The sequence below is a fragment of the Labeo rohita genome, chromosome 1 (assembly GCF_022985175.1).
Source record: "Labeo rohita strain BAU-BD-2019 chromosome 1, IGBB_LRoh.1.0, whole genome shotgun sequence".
Lineage (NCBI taxonomy): Eukaryota > Metazoa > Chordata > Actinopteri > Cypriniformes > Cyprinidae > Labeo > Labeo rohita.
The window spans coordinates 42,870,433-42,894,532 of NC_066869.1; the positions used below are offsets into that span (position 1 = coordinate 42,870,433).

General features: G+C 37.1%; 1 protein-coding gene across 5 annotated transcripts in view; it reads left to right on the plus strand.

Moving 5' to 3' along the window:
• Positions 1-24,100, plus strand: part of grin2ab (glutamate receptor, ionotropic, N-methyl D-aspartate 2A, b) — a 113,572-nt gene continuing 89,472 nt past the window's right edge. For all 5 annotated transcript variants that reach the window (XR_007828065.1, XR_007828066.1, XR_007828068.1 and 2 more), the window contains exons 1-3: positions 1-899; positions 1,464-1,647; positions 5,332-5,727. Coding sequence is in view for 1 of the 5 variants with exons in the window: in XM_051114587.1 (XP_050970544.1) it covers positions 5,347-5,727 (381 nt within the window). In the remaining 4 variants the exon portion in view is untranslated. The remainder of the gene's footprint in view (positions 900-1,463; positions 1,648-5,331; positions 5,728-24,100) is intronic.

The window sequence follows — 24,100 nt, forward strand, 5'->3', positions numbered from 1 at the left end:
CTGAGGCGTCGTGTGATTGAGATTTTTCCACAGTTTTGACGCGCCCATCGTGCGCAGGGACTGTTAATGGCGCTCATTATCATTTGACTGTATTCATGTGTGTGACGGAGAGAGAGAGAGCGAGAAAGAGAGAGAGAGAGTCAATCTAACATCTACTCGATTCATGGAGTGTGCGTCTGAGAGCAATGGTCTGTAAAGTTGGATGGAAATATGAACGCGCCTCATAACCAAATGTTTTCCTCAAACAGATAAACGATAAGACTAGTCCGACAGTCATTGACAGATATAAAATAAGTATATATACTCTTATGAAACGTGTGTTTGTGTTTAATTAGAGGTGGCAAGGTAAGAGAATTGAGTTGAATTTGGCGCGGAGCGCGTAGGAGGCATTGGCAAGTACAGTCTCAATTCCGCGCTGAGATGTTAAGGAGCGTACCAGCACTCGACAGTTTGCCATGATGTCTCGAGTTCAGTCGATGGTGTCGCAGAGGAACCTCTATCCAAAATAGATCTCACCCCTGTTATCGACGTTTAAACGACTGAATACGGCGTGTTGCTGTTGTTTTCTCCAAAAGGATGCGATATTGACGGAATCCCCCCTCAGAGGCGACACGCGGACCTGTTCCACAAGCTCCACTGCGGAAAGCGCTCGACACTCAGAAATAAATAACAGAAATATTAAGCTGAAAATTCCACAGTTGAACGTCTTTTTCCCGTTTGATTTTTCTGGTTAATCTCTGTGAGGAATGGACACGGTAAACACTGGTGGAATTACGCCGTTAAGAGCGCTGAACTTGACGGATTTGTTTATAAAGAAAGATCAAGGTTATACGATGAAGACTGAGGACACGGTTTAATTCCCTGACTGGTGTATTGGAAATGTATAACGAGGATATTAGGTGAGTTGTTCTCTTTTTACTTTCAATAAAACATCAAAGAGCGTATCATTCGCGTATTATTTTCCTTACCAAATGTGGCTTCGCTCTCTCATAGCCAAATGGGAGTCGTTGGAGCTTCCCGTTGACGAAATCGTCGGCTTATTTTTGTGACGGGAGAAATTATTTCAACCGCCTTGATGCGCAACACCTGCTGCGCGAGCGAGCGCCCTACATAGAGACAAACCCCGCGCGCGCGTGAGGGGAATACCACACCGGCCGTTATTTAAACACACCGGGTCTCTCACTCACCTTTTAATCACTGACTACACTCTCGAAGCTCACTGATGAGTGTTCTTCAAAACACGGTTATATGGTGTTGTAGTCAGCGTCTGAGGTGACTTGGTTCTGTGCGGGGGAACCGTTACGCTTCCACGCATATCAGTTTGCCCGCGAAGCCTTTTGGTGTGGTTTTTCTCTCACAGACCCACTGAACACGAGCGAGAAGTTATAGAAATACACTAAATAACGAGTTCTGTCATTTTTGTTAACCTCGTGTAAGGATTTTGCTTGACTTTTTTTTTCCAGAACATTGAACACTTAAGCTCCTGTCAAGGTGGTTCGCCGAAGGTCTGAAAAAAATGCGCCGAGAAACGCGCCTTCTCTGTGAGGAAATCTTCGTGGATAACATTCACAAGACATCGGTCAGTTTCACAGATGGCACATTTCAACCACGGCGAGTCTTCTTCACTGACACCTCGTGACACGCAAGGTAAGATACGTTTTAAATATTGAACGTTTAGTCATAGGTGTGAAGCGGCTGACACGGAGATCCGACAGGGGGCGCCGTTGTCTCGCGGGTTCAGGCTAAACGGGGAATGAGGGACTTGCAGATTTGGGTGCAGTCACGTTGTCCAAGCACATTTTTGATGTTTTCCTCTTGCTTACAGGACCAGGCCTGAAATAGTCTTTCCTGCAATGGAGGATACAGTTTTAGAAGCTGAAATATTTCAAAACCGCCCCCTCCCTACCTACACATTCATGTATAGAGACTCTTATACACGTCTTGATAAGATGACCTTAACTGAACACCCAGATATACAGCGATGCATTCTTGCATTTGCTGTACTGGACCAACTCTTGTGATGCCTTAGGGCAGAAACATCATTTAATCATACGTGAACACAGACATGTGCACTTGGCTAATGCACTGCCCTGTTGAACATACTTAATGCGCTCTTGTGGTGGTGACAGCCGTCAGGATTTAAGGGGGCAATGGAGTTACCTTCAAAATTTCTGGCAATTAAAATGAAAGTTGAAATAAAATATGTGACCCTGGACCACAAAACCAATTAAAACGGTCAGTTTTTTTAAAGCTGAGATTTATGCATAATCCGAAAGCTGAATAAATAAGATGGTTTGTGGTTTGTTTGAATGGGACAATATTTGGCTGAGATACAATTATTTGAAAATCTGTGGAATTATTTGGAGTCTGTGGGTGCAAAAAAAATCAAAATACTGAGAAAATCACCTCTAAATTTGTCCAAATGACATTCTTAGCAATGCATATTACTAATCAAAAATTATGTTTTGATATATTTACAAAATATCTTAACATCCTTAAGGTTTTTGGTGTAAAAGAAAAAATGAAAATTTTGACCCATACAATGTAGTGCTGGCTATTGCTACAATGGTTTTGTGGTTCAGGGTCACATATACTGATTTTAAGCTTGCATAGCAAGATTTTCTTTAAACTTTTGCTATGCCATAACAATAGTTGACCTGAAAGAGAAAACTGACTATGTTAGACTATATAGTACCACATTTTTCAACACATTTTGAAAACTTACAAAATTCATATACTCAGGTAGAATACATTTTGAACCTTAAACAGAAGAATACATGAGCATATGTGCTGGTCAGAAAGAAAGAGATGGATGGGGGAGGAAGACCTAGTGCAGGTGCTTATTTTGAGAGTACTTGTAACTATTGACCCCTCCACCTTTCCACACAGTCAAACTCAGAAAATCCACCCACAACCTCCCCATTCGCCTGCGAAGAGAAGTGATCTCAGCGGTGATATTCTGCTAACAGAGGAGCCGATCTGCACTTGGCACTTTATGCTGTGGTTTTGAATTATGAAATATGGGCTGTGACAGACCATCAAAACTGTGGTTGGTACTTCCAGGCATATACTCCAGCCTCACTTGCACAAACACTCCTATTGGCAAGACGTTTCTGGCAGCGTTGCTTAAATTTTGATGTGTAAAAATCCATGGGTCTGTTCTTGTATGTAAGCGAAACGAACTGTCTTTATTTTGATCCTTGGCTGCTCTTCAGTTGTCTCCTGCAAGCTCAGGGTGAAGGTGATGTCTAATGTGACTGAAAACATTACACACCGTTTACTTGTAAAGTGTCCAACAAATCTGACAGATGCACATGCAGAACGAGTGATGCAGAGTGCAAACGCTAAGTGCTACTCTGGGGTAGACTTAAGGGCATGGTTGCTTTGCTGGGGTAGCTCTGTGAGTATGCCAATTATGGACGTTAGCAAGTATGCTAAATGAGAGAGTTACGGGGTAACAGAGCACAACTGCCTGTCTCTGGAATCTCTAATGTGGTCACTGAGGCATGTACCACTTTTGGACCCTCACAAACTACCAGTGCAACCATCAAGAAAGCAATTAGGCAATTATGTGATTGGCACTAATTAGTATGCTTCGCAATACAGCTGAATGTTTTAGCTGTCAGAAGCAGAACCCTCTTACTATCTGCTATAAGTGTTTGCCAACATTTGAAAACGCATCAATAAATTATTAGTTTGTCAAGTGTTAAACAAGTCGTTGCTTCATTTATTCAAAAATGACATTGTTGAAGGAATTATATAATGCATGAGGCAGTAACAGTCATTCATTTCTGTTCGTGCATTGCTCTGTCAATGTTGTGATTAAAATTACTAATAAAAATCAGTATACTTTCTTAGGAAGCTGTATGGAATGTTTGTTCTTTGCCACAATAATTGTCATATTGCATCGCTTTTTTAAATGAAATGCAGATAAGATTATTAAAAATGTGCTGATCTTAAAAATATTCATGCCCATATTATTTTTAACTGCCCACATATACAGTAAGTATTTGCAATTTATTCCGTAATATTTCAGCGTAGGGCGCTTTCTGTTAAGCTGTGCATTTATGAGCTTCTGCATTAAGCTTTGTCCTTTGTTGAGGACTGGTGATATAAAATGGTAGTATTCGCTGTAGCTGATGGCAGCACATTCTTATCACATCATTCATTGCTGAGAACCCCAAACAAACTCCCAAAATTCAAGCTGTGGAGACTGTGGGGTTTATTTCATTTTATTGATTTTTGTGTCATGATGAGTATTGATTTTAAATTACATGCCCTGGCACATACAGTATATTAAGAGACAAGCTGACAGTATTTCATGATGCTACCGTATTTATCCCCGTGCTTGTGTGTTACCAATGATATTCTCAACCAGAGTTGAGAAACAGGATATTTGAATGTACTAGTTCATATATTTTTGTTATAACATTATCTGAGTGCTTTTTCATCTGTGGTTATTGGCTTTGGCCCAAGGTAGTCTGTGAATGAAATGGAGGTGCAAATATAACTGATGTCTAAACTCCAGGGATGAAGCAGGTGTATCCAGTGACATTTCTGAGAGTGAAAAGTTCAGAGTGAATTTGATCAATCTGCTATCAAAGCATGTTTGATAGCAAAGTATCTCTACCTTGATAAAAAGAGCCAAATGAACAAGAAAAAAATCTATTTCTATGTATTTTGTTTTAACTTGAAGTGTTTTAAAGATGTTCACATTGAGTTTTGGAGTGAACTGTTCCTTTAAGCCATAAGTACAGTTTCCTTCATTCCAAAGTTGACTTTTAAATTCAATCTCTTGAGATTGAACCATCTTTGAACCGCTGACATCAGCGCACTTTAATTTAACCATGTGTAAGCTGTTCTTCACTCATGAAGTTATAATGCACTACAGTTAGTGCATGGTTTCATAAATTATTACTATAATTTAAGAGACAGCTACACTAGCCATCTGGAATCATTCAGGCATCAAATTCTGCCTAGAATCGTAATAAATTATTGAAGAGTCCTATCAATTAGAAGGGCCATTTAAATGCAACCACACTGACATATTGTAAGACAGTACATCAGAGTTAATTGCTAATAAGTGAACCACTGTTCCATTTAACTGTTTAGGCTAATTGAAAAGTATTGACTTTAAATGATTGAGTAGTTGAACAGAGTACCATACCATCTTAACCTTTAAAAGCTTGTCTTCCGGACCCGCATTTCATTCATTTCCAGTCTCACTGAATCATTGCATGCAAAGTAATAGGCCAGATGTAATTTAATGTCTAGTTTAGATGTAGTAAAGCCTGATTGGTAAGTCTGAGCTAAAACTTTTCGTCTTTACAGGGGCTGAAGCCAGGAATGATGGGAGCTGTAGTCTGGTTGATGGTGTTATGGGCCTTGCTGGGTTGGTCGCAGGCCGCAGAGAAGCCTCCATCCCTGAGTGTAGCTGTGATACTGGGCCAAACCCCCACCGTATCCGAAACAGCCCTGCGTCCGGCTCGTGGGATAGGCGCGCCACTGGATGTGACTGTTCTCAGCGTCCAGGTGAACCAGACGGACCCAGGAAGCATGCTTACACACCTGTGTGAGCTCATGTCCCGACAGAGACTGCACGGGCTGGTCTATGGAGACGGCACAGACCAGGAAGCTGTGGCACAGATGCTGGACTTTGTTTCCTCTCAGACTTCCATGCCCATACTGGGAATCCACGGCGGCGCTGCCATGACAATGGCCGAAAAGGTAAGCGTGCATTTCTCCCTTGCTGGCTCTTATCTGTCCACTTCTTTGTATTAACAGCAACCCACCGCAGAATATTTCATCATATCTGGCAATGATCGGATGTTTTCCACCAGAAAGCTTGATTTCAGATATTCAACAGCATGTTTTGGATTGTCTAGCTGTGTGGCATTAAACGAGACACAATTCAGATACCTGACAGATTTTCTTTATCAGTCATGCCATCTGCATCAGATATAGTCTGACGGATTGCCAGTCTTCCTGTCACTGTCCCTCTGTCTGTCTGTTTGTTTTTGCAAAGTTGGCAATGAGCTGTGTTTATAGCAAAATCGGTTGCAGTTGTGTGGGTGTGAAAGAAACCTGCGGCCAGGTTAGTGACAGAGCTGCCACACAGAGTTTACCATCGAAACTGAGAATGTTTCTGATTGCAAATTGATTCATTGATGCTGTCTTTATCTTGACGTTAATGCATTATCAAATGGATACTTTGACTATTAGCCTATTACTGCACAGTGTTCATCCATATAAACTGTAGAAACTTCTTGTAGACGACCATGTCATCCCGTTGCATCATCAGTTCACTTCAAACTAGCCTTCCAAATAGTGATTTGATAATTTTAGATGAACGCATCTCTTTTAACAGTGATGAAATACAACCACAAAGTAAGTGGATTGTCTACTTCGTCAAAGCTCGTGGTTAGGAACGTTTCTTACTTAAACCAATGTTTTTGATGTTTTAATTCTTATGCAATGGGTGTTTAGTTTTTATATAATTAGTAGATACTTTATTTTTAGTCCTTAATTAGTACTCCTGCTCTGTTTTTTGTTTTAGTATCTGCTTATTCCCTCATTGCATGTATGACGAGTTATTTGTGATGGCAAGTGTATATATTGAAAGGTGCTTAGAATTCATAAGGTTCTGATTTTTCATTATCTAATTTCCTTCGAGCGACATCATCCAACTTCGTATTTGACACATTAGGCCTCGGTGCTGCGGTAGAGCTTGGAGGGTAATAATTGAAGAGACTCTTCAGGAGGGAAGCGCTGCTTAGGGAGTCAAATGCTGGGGCTGATGTGAATGTAGCTCAAACATTAAGAGGCCCCCTGCTTGCTGTCTCCCATAACACTTCTCATCCCTTCTTTAAATCATCTCCCAGAGTTCCTTTTGATACCCGGGCTGATACAGCCTTGGCTGCATTGGCTGTGCAATAACATGTCAAGCACAATGCATTTCCAAGTCTGAAATAAACAGAAATAGAAAGACAGAAAATATCACAATTACTGTCAGATCCTTTCACATTTAATAAGGAGTCAGAACGATTTTTGTAATGTTTCTGTAGGAAGCATCTTCCACTCTCCAAGGCAGCATTTATTTGATTAAAATACAGTAATACAGTAATATGGTGAAAATATTATCACAGTTACAATAACTGTTTTAACATATGCATGCAAAATGTTTTAATACATATTATTTATTAAATATAATTTACACTATAATTTTCAGCATTCAGTGTCACATTCTGATATGCTAATTTAGTGCTCAAGAAACATTTCTTATCAGTTGAGAATTTGTAGTTTTTTTCAGTATATTTTTAGTGAATAGAAAACGCAGAAAAGAACAGTACTTCAGCATTTAGTTGAACTAGAAATCTTTTGTAACATTATAAATGTTTTTACTGCCACTTTTGATGTTTAATATGTCTTTGCTGAATAAGAGTATACATACATTTAAAAAACCTGACCTTAAACTATTGAAAGAGAAGTGTACCTTGGCATGTATGAATTTTCTTGCATAAAATAGCAAAATATCAAGCCAAATGGTATTTGAAAACAAATGAAGTAAGTCTTTTCTCAGCGCTTTTTCATTATTTATATAAATAACCTCTGACCGTTACATCAAGGTCGGCTTGTGATGCTTCTGGTCTCAGTTTTTCTGATTAGACTGAACAGAATAAAACCACTTCAGTGTCAAATTAGGTAAATTTTATGTAAAAATTTAGTGTTATGCATTCACAAATTGTATGAAAATAAAGTTTATAATTTTGCTATACTGTCAGAAGTATTGCGCAAGTGGATTTTGTTGAAAACTGTGGTTGCATCCTGCATAGTACATAAATTTGTAGGGAGAGCCGTCCCGATTATTGGTTAATCTCTAAGTGTAGCACCCATTATATTAGTCCACTTTTTCCCCATGAAACACAAAAGGAGAGATTTGAACAAGTAGGAGTTGGACTGAACTGTGTAAAGTTTCTTCAAAATGTTTCCTTTTGTGATCTGTGGAAAAAAGACAACTTTTAGGTTTGAAGGAACTTAATGCCGGAATTTTAGGTTTTGAGTGAACTATCCCTTTAAAATGTTTCAGAATGGCCTTTATCTCTATAGTATTATACATCCTTTCTCTCTTGTACTGCTGTGTCTCTTGGCCTGCTTTGATCAAGTTCAACTGCATGTCTTTTTACAGTGTACTCTGGGGGGGTGCGTGAGTGTGTTTTGAGAGTGTGTATGTGAGAGTCCTGGAGGATGCTTTGCTTCACTGTAAACCCAGATTTTCCTTCTCGTGTTATTAAAAATGAAGGTGCCGGGATGCATCTTTTTATCCATGTTTCCACCTCTCATATGGGAAAGAAAGGGCACTTACACACACTGAGGGGGCAGGACTGAATATTCGATGAGCTGCTTTATGTGGTTTGCATGTTCAGTTTCTGGAATGAGGTCTGGGCGTATGCGTTTAGGGTCTATGTGAGGGTGCAGAGGGGGCGAAAGAAAATGGGAGGAAAAGAAGGAAAGAGAGCCAGTCCTGAAGAGTTCAACACTAGAGCTGTTTTCTGCCCCATTGAAGCTGCTTTTATCCCATCTGTATTAGAGAGGTGCATTATGGGAGAAAAGAACAAAATAGAGGGGCTGATATAAATTAAATATGTAACATACACTTACAGGCGGACGTGTACAGACACACAGTCCTTTTCTCTTTCGCTTATCCATCTCCCACACACTCAAATTTTCTTGTTATTCATTTAACAATAGACCGAGGTTGCACTGGCACATTAGATCATATGATGTCATCAGCAGTGCCAAATAAGTGCCTGTAAAAAACACAGTAGTGCACAGAAAACCCACTTGAAGGGTAAAAGCCAACTCGTCTCCAATAAATTTATGAGACACTTCGCTGATGTCATCGAGACATTTGTTTGATGATGTCAGCCACAATAAAACTCTCCTCGCTGGATCGGTTCATGATACATAGTTTTGTGTCCTAGCATAAAAAATACATTTTTGAAAAAAACAAACAAAAAAAAGAAATGATAAAGAAAAAATGTTTAAAAAGCATCTTTATAATTGAAAAAGTAGCTACTTTTTGCTTTATGTAATTTTAGCACAAACATTAGGTCCAATTGTATCATTTTTCAGTTAATACTTTATTAAATCATGATGTATACTACATTTGAAATGTTTGGGGCCAGTAACATTTTTTAAAAATGTTTCTGTAAAAAGTCTCTTATGGTCACCAAGTCTGCATTTGTTTCGAAAATCAAAAATACCGTAAACAAAAGTAATATTTAACGGTGTGTCCGTAGTGTAACTCCATATTCAGAAAGGCAGGGAAAAATGAATAACGTGTACAGTGGAGCCACTAATGAGATATGAGCTGGGTTTCCATCAAAAGTTGCAAATTTACTTTGTGTGCAAAATTGGAATATCATTTCAAGTGCTCCTATTATGCCATTTTAAAGGTTGCTAATATTGTTTTATGAGTCTCCTAAAACAGGTTTGTATGCAAGGTCAAAAAACACTTTAGGTTTCTCCAAAAATAGAACCTAATTTCTAAATGATTCGTAAACGGCTTGTTGGAAGCAGTTTGAATAATCAGTTTCTCTAAACCCCTCCTTTCTGTGAGCCCTCACTGCTGTGATTGGTCAGATGGTGCAGTCCTTTATGATTGGTTTACCGCATACAGCGTGTGTCGAATGATAACTGAATGACAGCCCTGGAGACTTGTCAATAGATAGAAAAGATGGCATCGATTTTACCTTACCAATTCGAGCTGGAGTCTGACGATGAAACGGTTGAAGTGGATGATCGATAAGTTAGCACGGATTATCGTGGACAGTTCTCTCCATTTGCTTACGTAAGCGAACCGGGCACACCTTTATGTTGTAAACTTCAACACTGTATAATGCATTACACTGTGTGAAGTCGTGCGCCATCCTTTATCATTACTCCAACTAATGAGACAGACAGCCAGTCAAGGTGCATCAATCACAAATTTTTAGACTGCAGTTAGCCCACAGCTGAACAACAGAACTACGGAAGCGTGAGCCGGTTAGCAAAACATGTACAGGGTTGTTACACACAACATACACAACTACGTATTTTGAACGATCGCTAGACAATACAATCATCAATTATTAATCATACTTACAGGCAGAGGTTCAGAGGAGCAAGACAATCCAAATAAACTGGGCACTGATCCATCTTTTAAGAGCAAGCTTTTGGTGAATCCCGCATTGTAAATTACTCCCCGAGATTGGAAAAGCAGTTGTCAGTAAAATGACGTAAACGCAACACAGGAATGGAATTGTACTGCTGAGGTGTTGTTGAAAAAATGAATGTTAACCAGTGATTCTTTGTAGATTCATCTTTTTAGAAGTGAATATAAAACAAATTTACTCTCACAGCGTAGGATACAGCATCTTCTCGACATGACGTAACCACATGGAAATTTTACTGTGTTTGTGGGCAGGCAAGTTGTTTGTGATGTAGAACGTTGGCGGACATTATGCATATGTGTTACTTTGTGATGTATAGCCGTAACAAAATTAGATTCGAATTGCTGACAATTCGATTAGCCGTTTGTGAGCTGACTCTTTTTTTTTTTTTTTTTTTTTTTTTTTTGGATAGACAATAACTTTATTTATTGTGCACTGTCGACTTCACAACTTTGCAGATAGTTTATGTTCACATAAAGCTACATGACACATGACGCTTGAAAGGTTATATTTGAAAAGGCATAATAGGAGCACTTTAAAATGTTTGTGAATAAGCACTGTTTTCATTCAACGAGTCAGAGAGAACAAAATCTTCACTTCCTGATAAATTGGCACTAAATATCACTAAGAAAAGTAGGAGAAGCCTCTGAATATAATAATTTTCACATATATTAAATTACTTGTGAATCTGAGAGATGAAACACAATACATGGTCATGGCTTTCGGAGGCGGATACCAGCTGTTTGGGAATGCAGTCTTGTAAGACAGTTCTTTGAGGCAATTATACAAAAATACTTTGGCAGACTTTGCTCAGGCATTTTAGAATGACCATAACGTTATTTCAGATACTGTGCAATAGTGTTGTCAAAAGACCCGGTACTTCGGTACCAAGTCGGTACTAAAAAAAATTAAATGTTACGGTACCAGGTTTTCTTAAGTACCGGTGGTACCGAGCATCCGGTCAACCCAGTTCTTGCTGCGCTATGCGAAAAGTGCGCACACTGCGCAGTTGCGTCTTCTTCATAAAAGCACAGAGACATGGCGACCGGTGGTGCTGCTGATGCGGCTGCTCTGAATCCGCCTGTTGAAAAGAAAGGAGGAAGGAGCCACGTGTAGAAATATTTTGTATTTGCGACTGATGACAAGGGCAACATCATAGATCATCAGAAACCCACTTGCAAATGGTGTCATCGAAGTTCTCTCTCAAAAGGAGGACATACATCGAACTTAATAAAACACCTCAATGACCGACACCCAGATTTAATGAAAGTTCAATCAGGTAAGTTTTAATTAAATTTTATATTTAGAGCTTTTGTTATAAAAATTATACCTTAAATAAACATCGCCATTTGCTTAGTTAATCGTTAGCATAAGCGCGGCTAATGCTAACGCGAGTATTAGAATAAACTTCTTTATTAAGTGTTTCATGTTCCTATAGCGTTTATTTAAAAAAAACAAAAAAAAAAAAAAAAAAAAAAACAGGACATGATAGTGTAACTATTTTTACACACCTGAGGCTTTTAAATGACCCGTGTAGCTAAAATATGTGTGTTAGAGAACAAATGTACAAATGTATGGTTAATGTTTATAGCCTTAAAATCGGTCCATCAGAAAAGTAGTTCTAGGCTATGAAATATAGTTTGCGCAGTTTGATTAAATAAAAGTACAGTCAAATACAGTCCTGTATAGTTTGGTAAAAGATACTATTCATTACCATGACTTAATATATTATCTAACATCAATTTACAGTGAGTGAACATTAATTAATGTGTGTGAATGTTGTTTTATACAAACATTTGATCGTTCATGTTTGTTCATTGTGCGTGAAATAATGTCAACAGATACAACTTTTAATTTAAAATAAATTATTAATACATTTTGAAATTAAGAAGAATAATTGCTATGTAACACTTAAAGTGTTTTTAATACTACAGTTTCCGTCTGTGTAACATTGATATCTTACACTCAGTATAAGTAATCTTATCTAACTTTGTTATAAAAAGCTGAGGTTTGTTATTTACTGAAAAGTTATATATAAAGTTCTGTTTAGCTGGTGTCAATCTAATATTGCATTCAGTTAGACTCAGCCCATTGTTTTACTGAAGTATATTATATTTTCCTTTTACAGCTGAAGGCTGAAGAAGACCACGAACCAAACTCCTAAGCAGACAACGGTTCCAGATGCTTTTCAGCAGCAGAAATACGACAAAAACTCACCTGAGGCAAGAAAACTGAACCAAGCTGTTGCTGAATTCACATGTATGGATTAAGTGCCAGTTTGTACAGTGAAAAATGGGGATTCCAGCAAATGCTTCATCACCTCAGCTCAAAATACCAGCTTCCAAGTCAAAACTTTGTTTTATTTTTGGTTATGAATAAAAATAGTGTGGTGTTCAATTCATGTTTTTGTGTTTTGATTTGGTACCGAAGTTAGTACCAAGAACCGTGGGTTTTCACTGGTATTGGTACCGAATACTGAAATTTTGGTACCGTGACAACACTACTGTGCAATGAGATCAGTCTGATAGTTAGTCAAGTTATCCTGTCCCATAATGGAGTCACATGACTTTTTTGGTGCGTGTGGAGAACCTAATTCGCAAAATGCGTTTTCTTCTCCCATTATGCACATCAACCCTTTTTCGCACAATTCAATAACCACCTCAGGCGAGCGTAAAACCTTTTTGCGAATTTTGGTGTTTCCATCACTCGTTTCTAGGTCGATACTTCAAAATACGCTTAAAAACAGGGTGATGGAAACACAGCTATGGTTAGCCACTTGCAGGAAGTGGCCTGTTACATTACAGTTCATAAAATTTCACTTACCACATGAAGAGAGTGAAGAGAGATGACTGATAGGATGACGTCGAATGATTTGCAGATCCTGAGCACCACTTTCAAACATCTTATCTTGTAAAATGTGTGGTAGGTACTGCCGCTTCGTGGTATACACAGGGTATGTGTGACTGCAAATCTCAAAAGTAAAAGAATGTAGCAAGCACACATTCAAAAGCGATTTCAATGCCCCGCATATTAATGGCGCCTCCCTGATGCCCGCAATTTATATACGATACAATTACCCAACAATATAATTGCGAGAGAAAGCATTGAAATATATATTTTCCTCCCATCTCGTATATATTCGTTTTAGGGGTTATGTAGTACACATCATTTCCTTTCCGAAAATGGTATTTGGATTCGGGCACATCCCTAGTAATAATGTTAAATATTGTTACATTTTATAAAATCAGCAGTGTTCATTTAATTGATTTTTGTCAATGACATTTTTTACGGACGGCAATGAGACAAAAACTATGATGAAAATCTATTGATATTTTCATCAACAAATAAAAACAAGACGAAAATGTTAGGGAGGGATGATTTGGGAATAGATTCATTCAGAACGAATCTGCTGTATGGTTTGGAGATTAGATGTGTACATTTGCTGCACGTTTCATAAAACATTCCAAAACGTCAATATCTGGGAGTAAGAGAAGAGCAGACATATGGATAAATTTGACGACGCAAAAGAGAACTCAATTCGGTCTGGTTTTCTGAGCACACACCAAAGCAGCGCCTCTCACACAGCACATGAGTATTCTTTCACATCTCATGGATGGAGAAATAGACACAAAATGATGGTAAATTGTCCGTTTTCAAGGAGTATTCATGTAAACACACTCAATTACGTCTTGGGTGAACGTAAACAGTTGGGAGAATATCTGACATGTATCATTGCATTGCATTCTGTTTTAAAGGGACAGCAGCCTAATTTAGTTGCTATTGTTTGTGGCATTGATGTTAATCAAGCAACAAAAGAAAGAAAGAATGAATCACTCACTGCCCTTGACTGAATGACTTTAGTAGCCCTAGTAAAGATTCATCTAAATTTATTTATATAAATAAATATGTCTGCTTGAAAAAAAAATAAGGAGATGAACAAGTTGTTATATTAAGAATGCATAAGTAGTCTATATAACCATTGGTATTTCATTGAAAAGAAGACCATGTTCTTGTTTCTTTATGAGAAGTGGTTTCATTTAATTTTAATATAAAGGCATGTTGCATGTCACAGCGAATAAATCTGTCTATCATGATAAAACTTTAATATCAAACCTATACACTGAGTTGAGAATTTTAGAGAAATGCTTAGTAAATGCATTACACTAAATAAAACTGATAGATTTAAGCTAACTAAATCTACTGTAGATTTATTAGACTAAAATCTATTTAGGTAACTAAAACTAAACTAAAGCTAAAGCAAATTCAGATGACTAAAATATGACTAAAACTAAATGCCATTTTAATCAAAAGACTATGACTAAGACTAAATCAAAATTAAAGTGCCCCTATTATGCGTTTTCAAATATGATCTTTCATGTAGTGTGTCATGTAGCTGTATGTGAACATAAACTATCTGCAAAGTTGTGAAGCCGACAGTGCACGATACATAAAGTTATTGTCTATCAAAAAAAGAGTCGACTCACATTTGCCTAAACGAGTCGTCAGGATTTCAAATCTTTCTCTGTTACGGCCACACGTCACGAAGTAACAGATTTGCATAATGTCCACCCACGTTCTACGTCGCGAACAACTTGCCCGCCCATACATTTCCATGTGGTTTAGGTCACATGGAAATTTACATGTACATTATACGGAAGACGCTGTATCATACGCTGTGAGTAAAACTGTTTTATATTCACTTCTAAAAGATGATGAATCTACAAATATTATATTTTCTAGCGATCGTTCAAAATACGTAGTTGTGTATGTTGTTGTGTAACAACCCTGTACATGTCATGCTAACCGGCTAAATCACGCTTGTGTAGTTCTGTTGTTCAGCTGTGGACCCACTGTAGTCTGACAATTTGTGATTGATGCAGCTTGACTGTCTCATTAGTTGGAGTAATGATAAAGGATGGCGTACGAAGCGGCTTTCACACCGAATGCGGAAAGCGCTGTGCTATGAAACCCATTCGTTTCAATTGCTTCCGCCCTGCGTGGACGGCTTGTTTTGGCTTCGACTAAAGCGGACGCGCAGCGGAGCAAAGTTCAAATGAGTTGTTCAAATGAACTTTTTCCGCTGCGCTCTGAAGGGCTGCACTGAACCCAGCGGCCAGTGCAGCGCTTTCCGCGTTTGGTGTGAAAGCCGCTTACTGCATTATACACTGCTGAAGTTTACAACATAGAGGTGTGCCCGGTTCGGTTCTAAAAGCAAATTGCGAGCACTTTCCACGGTAGACCGTGCTAACTTGTGGATCAGCCACTTCAGCCGTTTCATCATCAGACTCTGGCTGGAATCGATGCCATCTTTTTTATGTATTGACAAGTATCCAGTGCTGTCAGTCAGTTATGGCAATGGGCGTTTCGTTTTCCGACACACCGTACGCGGTAGACCAATCATAAAGGACTGCGCCATCTGACCAATCACAGCAGTGAGGGCTCATGGAAAGGAGGGGTTTAGAGAGACTGATTCTTCGAACTGCTTCGCACGAGTCGTTTAGGAATCATTTAGAAATGGGGTAAATTTAAATCTATTTTTGGAGATTTAGTGTTTTTTGACCTTGCATACATGTAAACCTGTTTTGGGAGTCTATTAAAACAATATTAGCAACCTTTAAAATGGCATAATAGGGGCACTTTAACACAAAAAAAAACAGTTGTGTATTTTTGCAAGTCTTTTTCTGTCAATTTTGATCCATTTAACACATCCTTCTTAAAAAAAGATTATCAAGTGTCAGTAAAAAAAAATCTTACCGACCCCAAACTTTTGAATGGCAGTGTATCTATTCTTAAAATATTTATAGGACGGAAATAGAGTTTGGATGTTTTTAGTGTCATTTAAGATGTCAGTTTTATTATAGCTTAGAACAGCATTCTGTGTGCTTTTGAAATACTGTTCCAGCTCTTGTTTACACCTTACCTGTGTTCCTACATTCCCAAATGCCCCCAAGGAGGGATCACTACCAGCTTAAGTGAAAGTCCTGTATAAGCCAAAATAAACTTGTCCTTCGTTATTTCGTGTGATGTATCGCTGTGCTTCAAGCAGACATCGAAATAAAGTTACAATGGCGGACCAAAGCTGGAATGTAATTTAAGATTCTTTAAAAGGCTCCGGAATGGTACACAGTGGACAAACGATCTGCCATCGCTCAATACTGTATGATAAATCCTTCTCTCTGCTAACAGTAGCGTCTTGATGGCCACCTACTTATTTGGGCTGTACCACAGTGACTCACTGCAGTTCTGAGATGCTATTATAGAAGACTTGGCTTACAAAGATATGAAATTAGAAATTAATTTACATTCAGTTGCTGTCATGTGGAGACTGGATAACAAATGTCACTTCAAGTCAGGTTACAGGGAAGCTGCCAAACTGTATGTGGCGCTTTGAACTATAGGATCAGATGGAGCTTTACAGGTCTTTTCTTGGAAGATAAAGCTTTCAGACCTTTGTCAAGTTTCAGTCTGTCCCCTCTTCTTTTAATCTCTGCAATCCCTCTATATGTGAACCTTCCTTCCCCCCATCTCTCTCTCTCTTCTTCCCGTTCTTTTATTTTCTTTCTCTATCCTTCTTCCTTCAGGGTTTATCAGAAGAGAGGGTCTACACAAAGGATCCCTCTCCCTGGCAGACCACCAACATGTCTCTCTCGTCCTCACTTATTTTCTTTCTTCCCATTCCTCTCGTCGCTTCTTTCCCGCGGGTTGTAAAGGACAATCGGCTAACATGGAGATTGGTGGCTGCATTCAGGACCGAATGAGGTCATTTTCCCTCTTAGCGCTGCCTTCATGGGAAATGACAGTCTATTTGGGAGAAGAACGGGCGAAACAACTCGAAAAACCTTTGAAAGCAGCTTTTAAGAGCTAAGTTTAGATTCCCTGTTCCGCAGCCTTCTGCATTTTGTGCGACACCAACTTTATGAATATTGTATAGTGAAGTAGACACACAGGCTAATTCATTTAGAGTGAAACGTTAACCTCATAATTCCTACTGTTTTTCGGATTTGTCTTGGGCCAGAGGCTTTTCTTTGTCTGTGAGGGTGAGAGACTGAATTATAAAGACAGGCAGTGAGAGTTTGGGAGATTATGGTAATATGTTAAATCTGATCATTTTTGTGTATGCATCAGCTTGAGCTGCCTTTCAAAACAATAAGTCACTGCTATATAAACCATTCAGAAATTTGGGATAAGTACATTTGGGATTTTCTTTTTTCTTTCTTGTTTTATTACTCATCAAGGATGCATTAAATGAATCAGTAGTTTCAGAAGACGTTCATAATGTTACAAAAGATTTTAAATAAATGCGGTTCTTTTGAACTTTCTATTCATCAAAGAATCTTGAATGAATTGCAATTTCCAAAAAACAAACAAAAAAAGCATGGTAAGCAGCAAAAATGTTTTTGACATTGTTATTAATAAGAAGTGTTTCCTCAGGAGCAAATCAGCATATTAGTATGATTTCTGAAGAATAAGGTGACAAAGACTGAACCTGCTGAAAATTCAGGAATAAATTACATTTTAAAATATGTTAAAAAAGTTTATTTTAAATTATAGAGTACAACAGGGCTAAAGGCACCCCCTAAGAAAAAATGTGCTTTGTATTGAACATTTGTGGAGCAACAGATTTTGTGTGAAAATAAATCATACAAGTCATTTATTTTGTTTAAAAATCTCATAAATGTGTGAGATGGTAAGGGAGACCATTTACCACACACAGGGTAAAAGGCTCACCAGCATGGGGTAAAAGGCACACAGTATTGATACAAATACTTTAGCTAAAATAATGTTTTTTATGTTAAGTTAATACTTGTTCAAAACAATCACTTTAGCAAAGTTTGTACTATTTTCTGCTTTTTTTTTTTAATGCATATACTGTCATTAAAATATGTTAATATAAAACATATTTTTAAATACAAAATCATTTTAAAATGTAGAGATTCTGAAAGCATTGAAGGAGATCCCATAATAATTGAATATAGATTTACAGTAGTAACAACAAATGATATTTTATTATGTGATATGATATATCATGTATGATATATCATAGCATGTTTTTAAATATGACGGTTTCATTCTAAACATGGTGAGTATCTCTAAGATGGACACCCAACATAATATATGATATTTAGATCTTAGATCAAGATCAAGTAAGCACAGAATTGACTTTGCGCTGCTGCCGCGATCGCGTCAAGGATCAGCCAATTTTGCAGGTCTGTGTTGAAAAGCGGATGTTTTGGAAAGTGCTACGCCACATTTTTCTGCCATGTAGTGGTTTAGAGGAAAATAATATCAAAGGCGCCTTTTACCCTGGGGCGCCTTTAGCCCCGTTGTACCCTAATCATATTTCATGATTTGACTTTTTACTGTATTTTTAAATAAATAAATGCCTTTGTGAGAATAAAAGACTTCTTTCAAAAATTATAGATAGACAGATGGATGGATAGACAGACAGACAGACAGGGCACAGCACAGCTAAATATGCTTTTTTAATGTTTGATATTTCACACTGAAATTACATAAAAGCTAATCGAGAGGCTGTGTCTTTGTATCAGGTGCTATTTCATAAAACAGTAACTTTAGAGAATGTCCATGTTTGGTCATAATGGTCTAGCAGTCATCGCATGATCAAAGACTGCCTGGCGTAGGATTAGATGCAGAAATGTGTAGCTGTTCAAAGCGCTGGGCCACGGTAGCTGTGTGTGGGACTGATCACCCCTTATGATTCACTTCCATACACTGTCTGTTCAGGCAGGATTGCATTTCTCACTTTTCTATTACCAAACTATATGTCAGTACACGAACATTCTCCAGACCTCTTTTTTTCTAATCAGGAAATAGTGAGATCCTACACTATTAAAATTAAAGGTTCCAGTTAAATCCATTTTCTGTTTAATGTTTTCGAAACAAGTCTCTTATGCTCACCAATGTTGCATTTGTGTGATCAAAAATAGAGTAAAAGCTGTAATATTGTGAAATATTATCACAATTTAAAATAATTGATTTCAGTATATTTTTTAAATTGTAATTTATTTCTATGATGGCAAAACTGTTATTACTTCAGTCTTTACTATCACATGATCCTTCAGAAATCCTTGTAATATGGTGATTTGGTGCTCAAAAAATATTTTTTATTATTATCACAGTTGAAAATATTTGCATTGCTTAATATTTTTGTGGAAACCGTGATACATTTCACAGTGCAGAGGACTTTTATTCTGACAGCACTGAGAATGCCAGTGCCTGAGCACTGTAGTATTACACAGAACTTTTAAACAAAGTGCATGGTAGAAAGAAAACGTATTACAGCATTTGCGCTTCTATTATTAGTAACCGAAAGGCAAATGCTCTAATAGTTTCTCATCTAATACTTTCTCATCTGTCGTCAGCATTCAGCAAATATGCATTTCATCTAACAAATGTTTAATTTCTCTGATCTTGCAAGCTTTGTCAAATTCAGCTCTGAGATCCTCTGTGCATTTGCAAACTGCATGAAAACACGTGTACTCTGTGCTTAACAGTCGGTCCATGAGAACTGAATGCTGGCAGGATTGTGCTGTCACTAGACATGCATGATCGACAAACTTTAAATCTTTGATTTCAAACCATGCTGCACTATGTCATATTCATTGCATGTTGTGTGTAAAATTAGCACTACTTTGTCTTTATTTGGAAAAAATATGATTTCCAGTGCACACAAACTTGAGTGCAAAGTGTTTAATTCCTGTATTTATTTATATTTTTTAACAGTTTCTTTAGTTGTAAGAAATTCACAAATCAGTATCTAAATAAATATCTTTATTTTACAGATTTTGTTTTATCAAGTTCAAATTATTATTCAAATTATAAGAATTAGTAAATATTATGTAAAATAAATTTTATTTCAGAAGTTGTTACACGTGTTTTTGCTATCTTTAAATTAAATATTATGATCATATATATCAGCTTTATATTATCCATCAGCCAAGATAAGACCCCTAGTGAAAAATAAATATGCTAAAATGTATTGAAAATACATTAATTTCATGCTAAGTATACTACAAATACATTTACATATTATTTACTTAATAAAAATACCCTGCAATTATACTTAAAGTGTACTAAATTGGTATATTTAAAGTCGGCTAAATTGGAACAACTAATTTTGTACTTAATGTACTTTAATTGTGCTGAAGTAGTGCTGAAGTCCAACTGAAGGTATACTTAAGTATATTTGATTGTGCTAAAGTAGAACGATTGCAAGTATACTTAAGGTACACTTTAAATATTACTGAAATATCATGCAATCATCATTAATAGTGACATTAAAACATATTTTAGACTTAACATTAAGAAATCTGCATAATCTGCACAAGTAGTACTCCAAATAAAGTTTAATTACACTTATTATATCAGTAAGTTTTGAGCAATATGTCAGTAAATATGTTAATAGACTTGAACTATACTTAGTATAAAATAAATGCGTTTTAAATCTATTAATTTTTTTTACTAGGGACCAGCCATAAAAAAAAATATTAGTTGACCACTAGATGTAAGTGTAAAAGACTGACTGATATCTAAATTCGGTGCAAATTCAAATGAATCTCATCAAAAAACTGCAGTTACCAAATTTAGCTCTTATTTAAAAAGTACTTATTTTAGTCCTTTTGTATTCCCTAAGTAATGCGTTTGAAGAAGCATCTAATGCAGTGAAGAACATCTGAGAATTCCATTAAGTCTCTCGAGCCCTGGAAAAGGAACCTCTAAGCAATAAATGTTTTCATTGGCTCAAAAACCAATAACCAGCCATCTCGCCTCAAGAACCCCTATGCACTGAAAAATGATTCTTGATAAGAGGGTTCTTCACTTAATCTAAGAATCATCGAACAACCTTCGTTTTGAAGAGTGTCTGAAAGACCCTGCACCGTACAACCTTCCTCCATTCTGCCCTTGAGCAAGGCACTTGAGCCCCGTCTGCTCCGGGCAGGCTGCAGTTTGGCTGACCTTGTGCCTCATCCCTTTCCTCAGTGTGCATGCGTCTATGTGACTGCCAGAGATTTACAGAAATAGAATACTTCGTGCACATTACGTTTATGTGACGTGTCATTATCGTCCTTTGCCTTGTCATCAAGTGCTTGCTCAGTTCATGTCCAAACAGGAGTCTTTCGCTATTAATTAACCAAGAGTGTGCTGCGCTGTGCTACTGACTGTCAACAAGTTTTAATGGATGATTATGCAATCAGTATTAGCGCATCACATGCCTGGTCTGTAGCGCATCAAAGGATACATACATAAATATGTATTTATGTATGTAAATTCCTTGACGGCAACATGTTAATTGCACAGTCATTACTCCACAGGTAGTAAATGTTATGGTTGATTTTGTAGTGCGTCATATGTTGTTAATTAATTAAAGATTTTAATTAAATTAATGACCTGATATGGCAATTAACTAATTAAATTTATCGTGTAGCTATATCAGTGTTTGCTTAGAAAAAAACAAAACAAATGAAGACAATTCAAAAACATCAAAATAATGTGGCAGGTGAAAGCATTGACTAGAAATGATAAAAAGTAGCTTTCAATATTATTTTTTTTAATTACCATATAATTTAATAATAATTTATGTATGCCCATAGGGTAATTGCATTAAATCATCATATTATTTTTTTTAAATGAATTAAACTAAATTAAATAAAAATGACAGTCTTATGTAACTAAACTGATTTGGTTAAGAGATTCTCTAACTACAGGACTTTTTTTTGTCCATTGGAGTGTCCTCTGAATACCTTCAGGAGTACAAGAGAAAGAGAGATAGAAAGCGAGAGAAAGATAGAGTCTTCCCACAATGCCTTAGGCAGAAATCTGGTTTTTATTGACAAGTGGACATTTTAGCAACTGGCTTCAAAAGGTAAAATGTTCTTTTGAATTTACGAAGAAGTCAGATGACTTTCTCAGTCCAGTGCAGCGGTGTCTACTAGAGTTCTTCGAGAAGGGCAAAGAGAAGTATTCGATTTACAGAAGGTATACAGCATACATACAGATGACATTTGTGATTGAAGATTGAGAGTGAAGTGTGTCTATATGCACACAGCAGCAGAATATGATTGTCTGTCCTGTCCAGGTTGCTATATTCATACACAATTCAGTTATGAAGAGAAAAAACTACTGTGTAACGAAAATGACTACCTTAAATTTTCAGGAGTCACAACAACATTTTACAAGAAAGTTCACTTGATAAAATGCTGCATGAACTGCAGTAAGCTAGTCATTGACATGCGTATGACATTAACACGCACATTGTGGGTTATTCTTTGCTGTCAGTCACTGATGTTAGGCCTGTCAGCATCTCTCCGGTTATGAAAAATGGTAGAGAATGGGGTATTGTGTCTGAGAGCGAGATAAAACCGTTACGTGGTGAGAATATGTGGTAGTAAAAAGAGAATCTGAATTGCCCAAAAACAGAACAGAATTTTACATGTCTAAAAGAACAGAAAGTGTGGGTGTTGCCTGATATGCCAAACTGTTTAGGATACAAATTATTCTTATGGATGGCATAGAAGGTCTAAATGTTTACTTCTGTATACCGTCACCGTGGTTACAGGTTTATTTAAGGCTATTGCAAGCTAGAGGAGGGGATTGAGTATCCATTCAGACAGTATCTGATCACCTCCAGTTTGCAAGAATGTCTGAGAGTCACACCTATTACGGCAGGGGTGCTCAACCCTGTTCCTAGAGAGTTCAACCCTTCCTACAGAGTTCAGCTCCAACCCTGATCAAACACACCTGAACCAACTAATTAGGATCTGAAGGAGCACTTGATAATTACAGACAGGTGTGTTTGATCAGGATTGGAACTAAACTCTGCAGGAAGGTAGATCTCCAGGAACAGGGTTGGGCACCCCTGTATTAAAGTGATTGCACACTTGAGTTACATTTTAGTTGTGTTTATCATATTTATTTTCAAATTAATCAAACTAAATAAAATTAAAATGACAGTCTTATGTAACTAAACAGATTTAGTTAATGGACAATGTTTTTGTTGTCACTAAAATATACGTATTTTAATTAATAAAATTAAATTAATAATAATAATAATATATTTAATATTAGAAAGGATCTATGCAGTATGATGTACACTGCTGTTTAAAGGAGAAGTTCACTTCCGGAACAAAAATTTACAGATAATTTACTCACCCCCTTGTCATCCAAGATGCTTGTGTCTTTCTTTCATCGTAAAGAAATTGTTTCTTGAGGAAAACATTTTAGGAATGTTCTCCATATAGTGGACTTCTATGGTGCCCGCGAGTTCGAACTTTCAAAATGCAATTGTAAATGCAGCTTCAAAGGGCTCTAAATGATACCAGCCAAGGAAGAAGGGTCTCATATAGGAAGAAGGGTCTCATATAGTGAAATGATTGGTTATTTTCTAAAAAAAAAAAAGTACAATATATATTTTTTTAACCCCAAATGGTTGTCTTACGCCCTTTACCAAAAAAGGTAAAACAGTGATGTTGGATGATTTTGAAGTTGGAGGAGAAAATGAGATGGGAGTTTTTTGGCCTACCCTAACCCTAAGTTTGGCATCTGTAAGTAGGGCCCTATGAGATCTGTTTTAATTTTTCCCAAATTCCATTTTCTGTTTTTATTTTCTGGATTCCGTTTTTGTCCTTTCTTTTCTTAATAGTTAAATAAAATTTGATTAATCAAAAAGCATGTCTAATTAATTTTAAAAAAGTTGAATAAAAATTACATTTTTGAGGCCCAATGAAATGCATTTTTTTAATTTCTGGTAAGCACAGAAAAAACAGCAAGTGTCATGCGTGCTTCAGTATGTGTGCAGTAAATGAAACCATGTGTCTGTGCCATTCATTCACACAAAGACACAGAACTTGCAGGATTCATATTTAAATAGT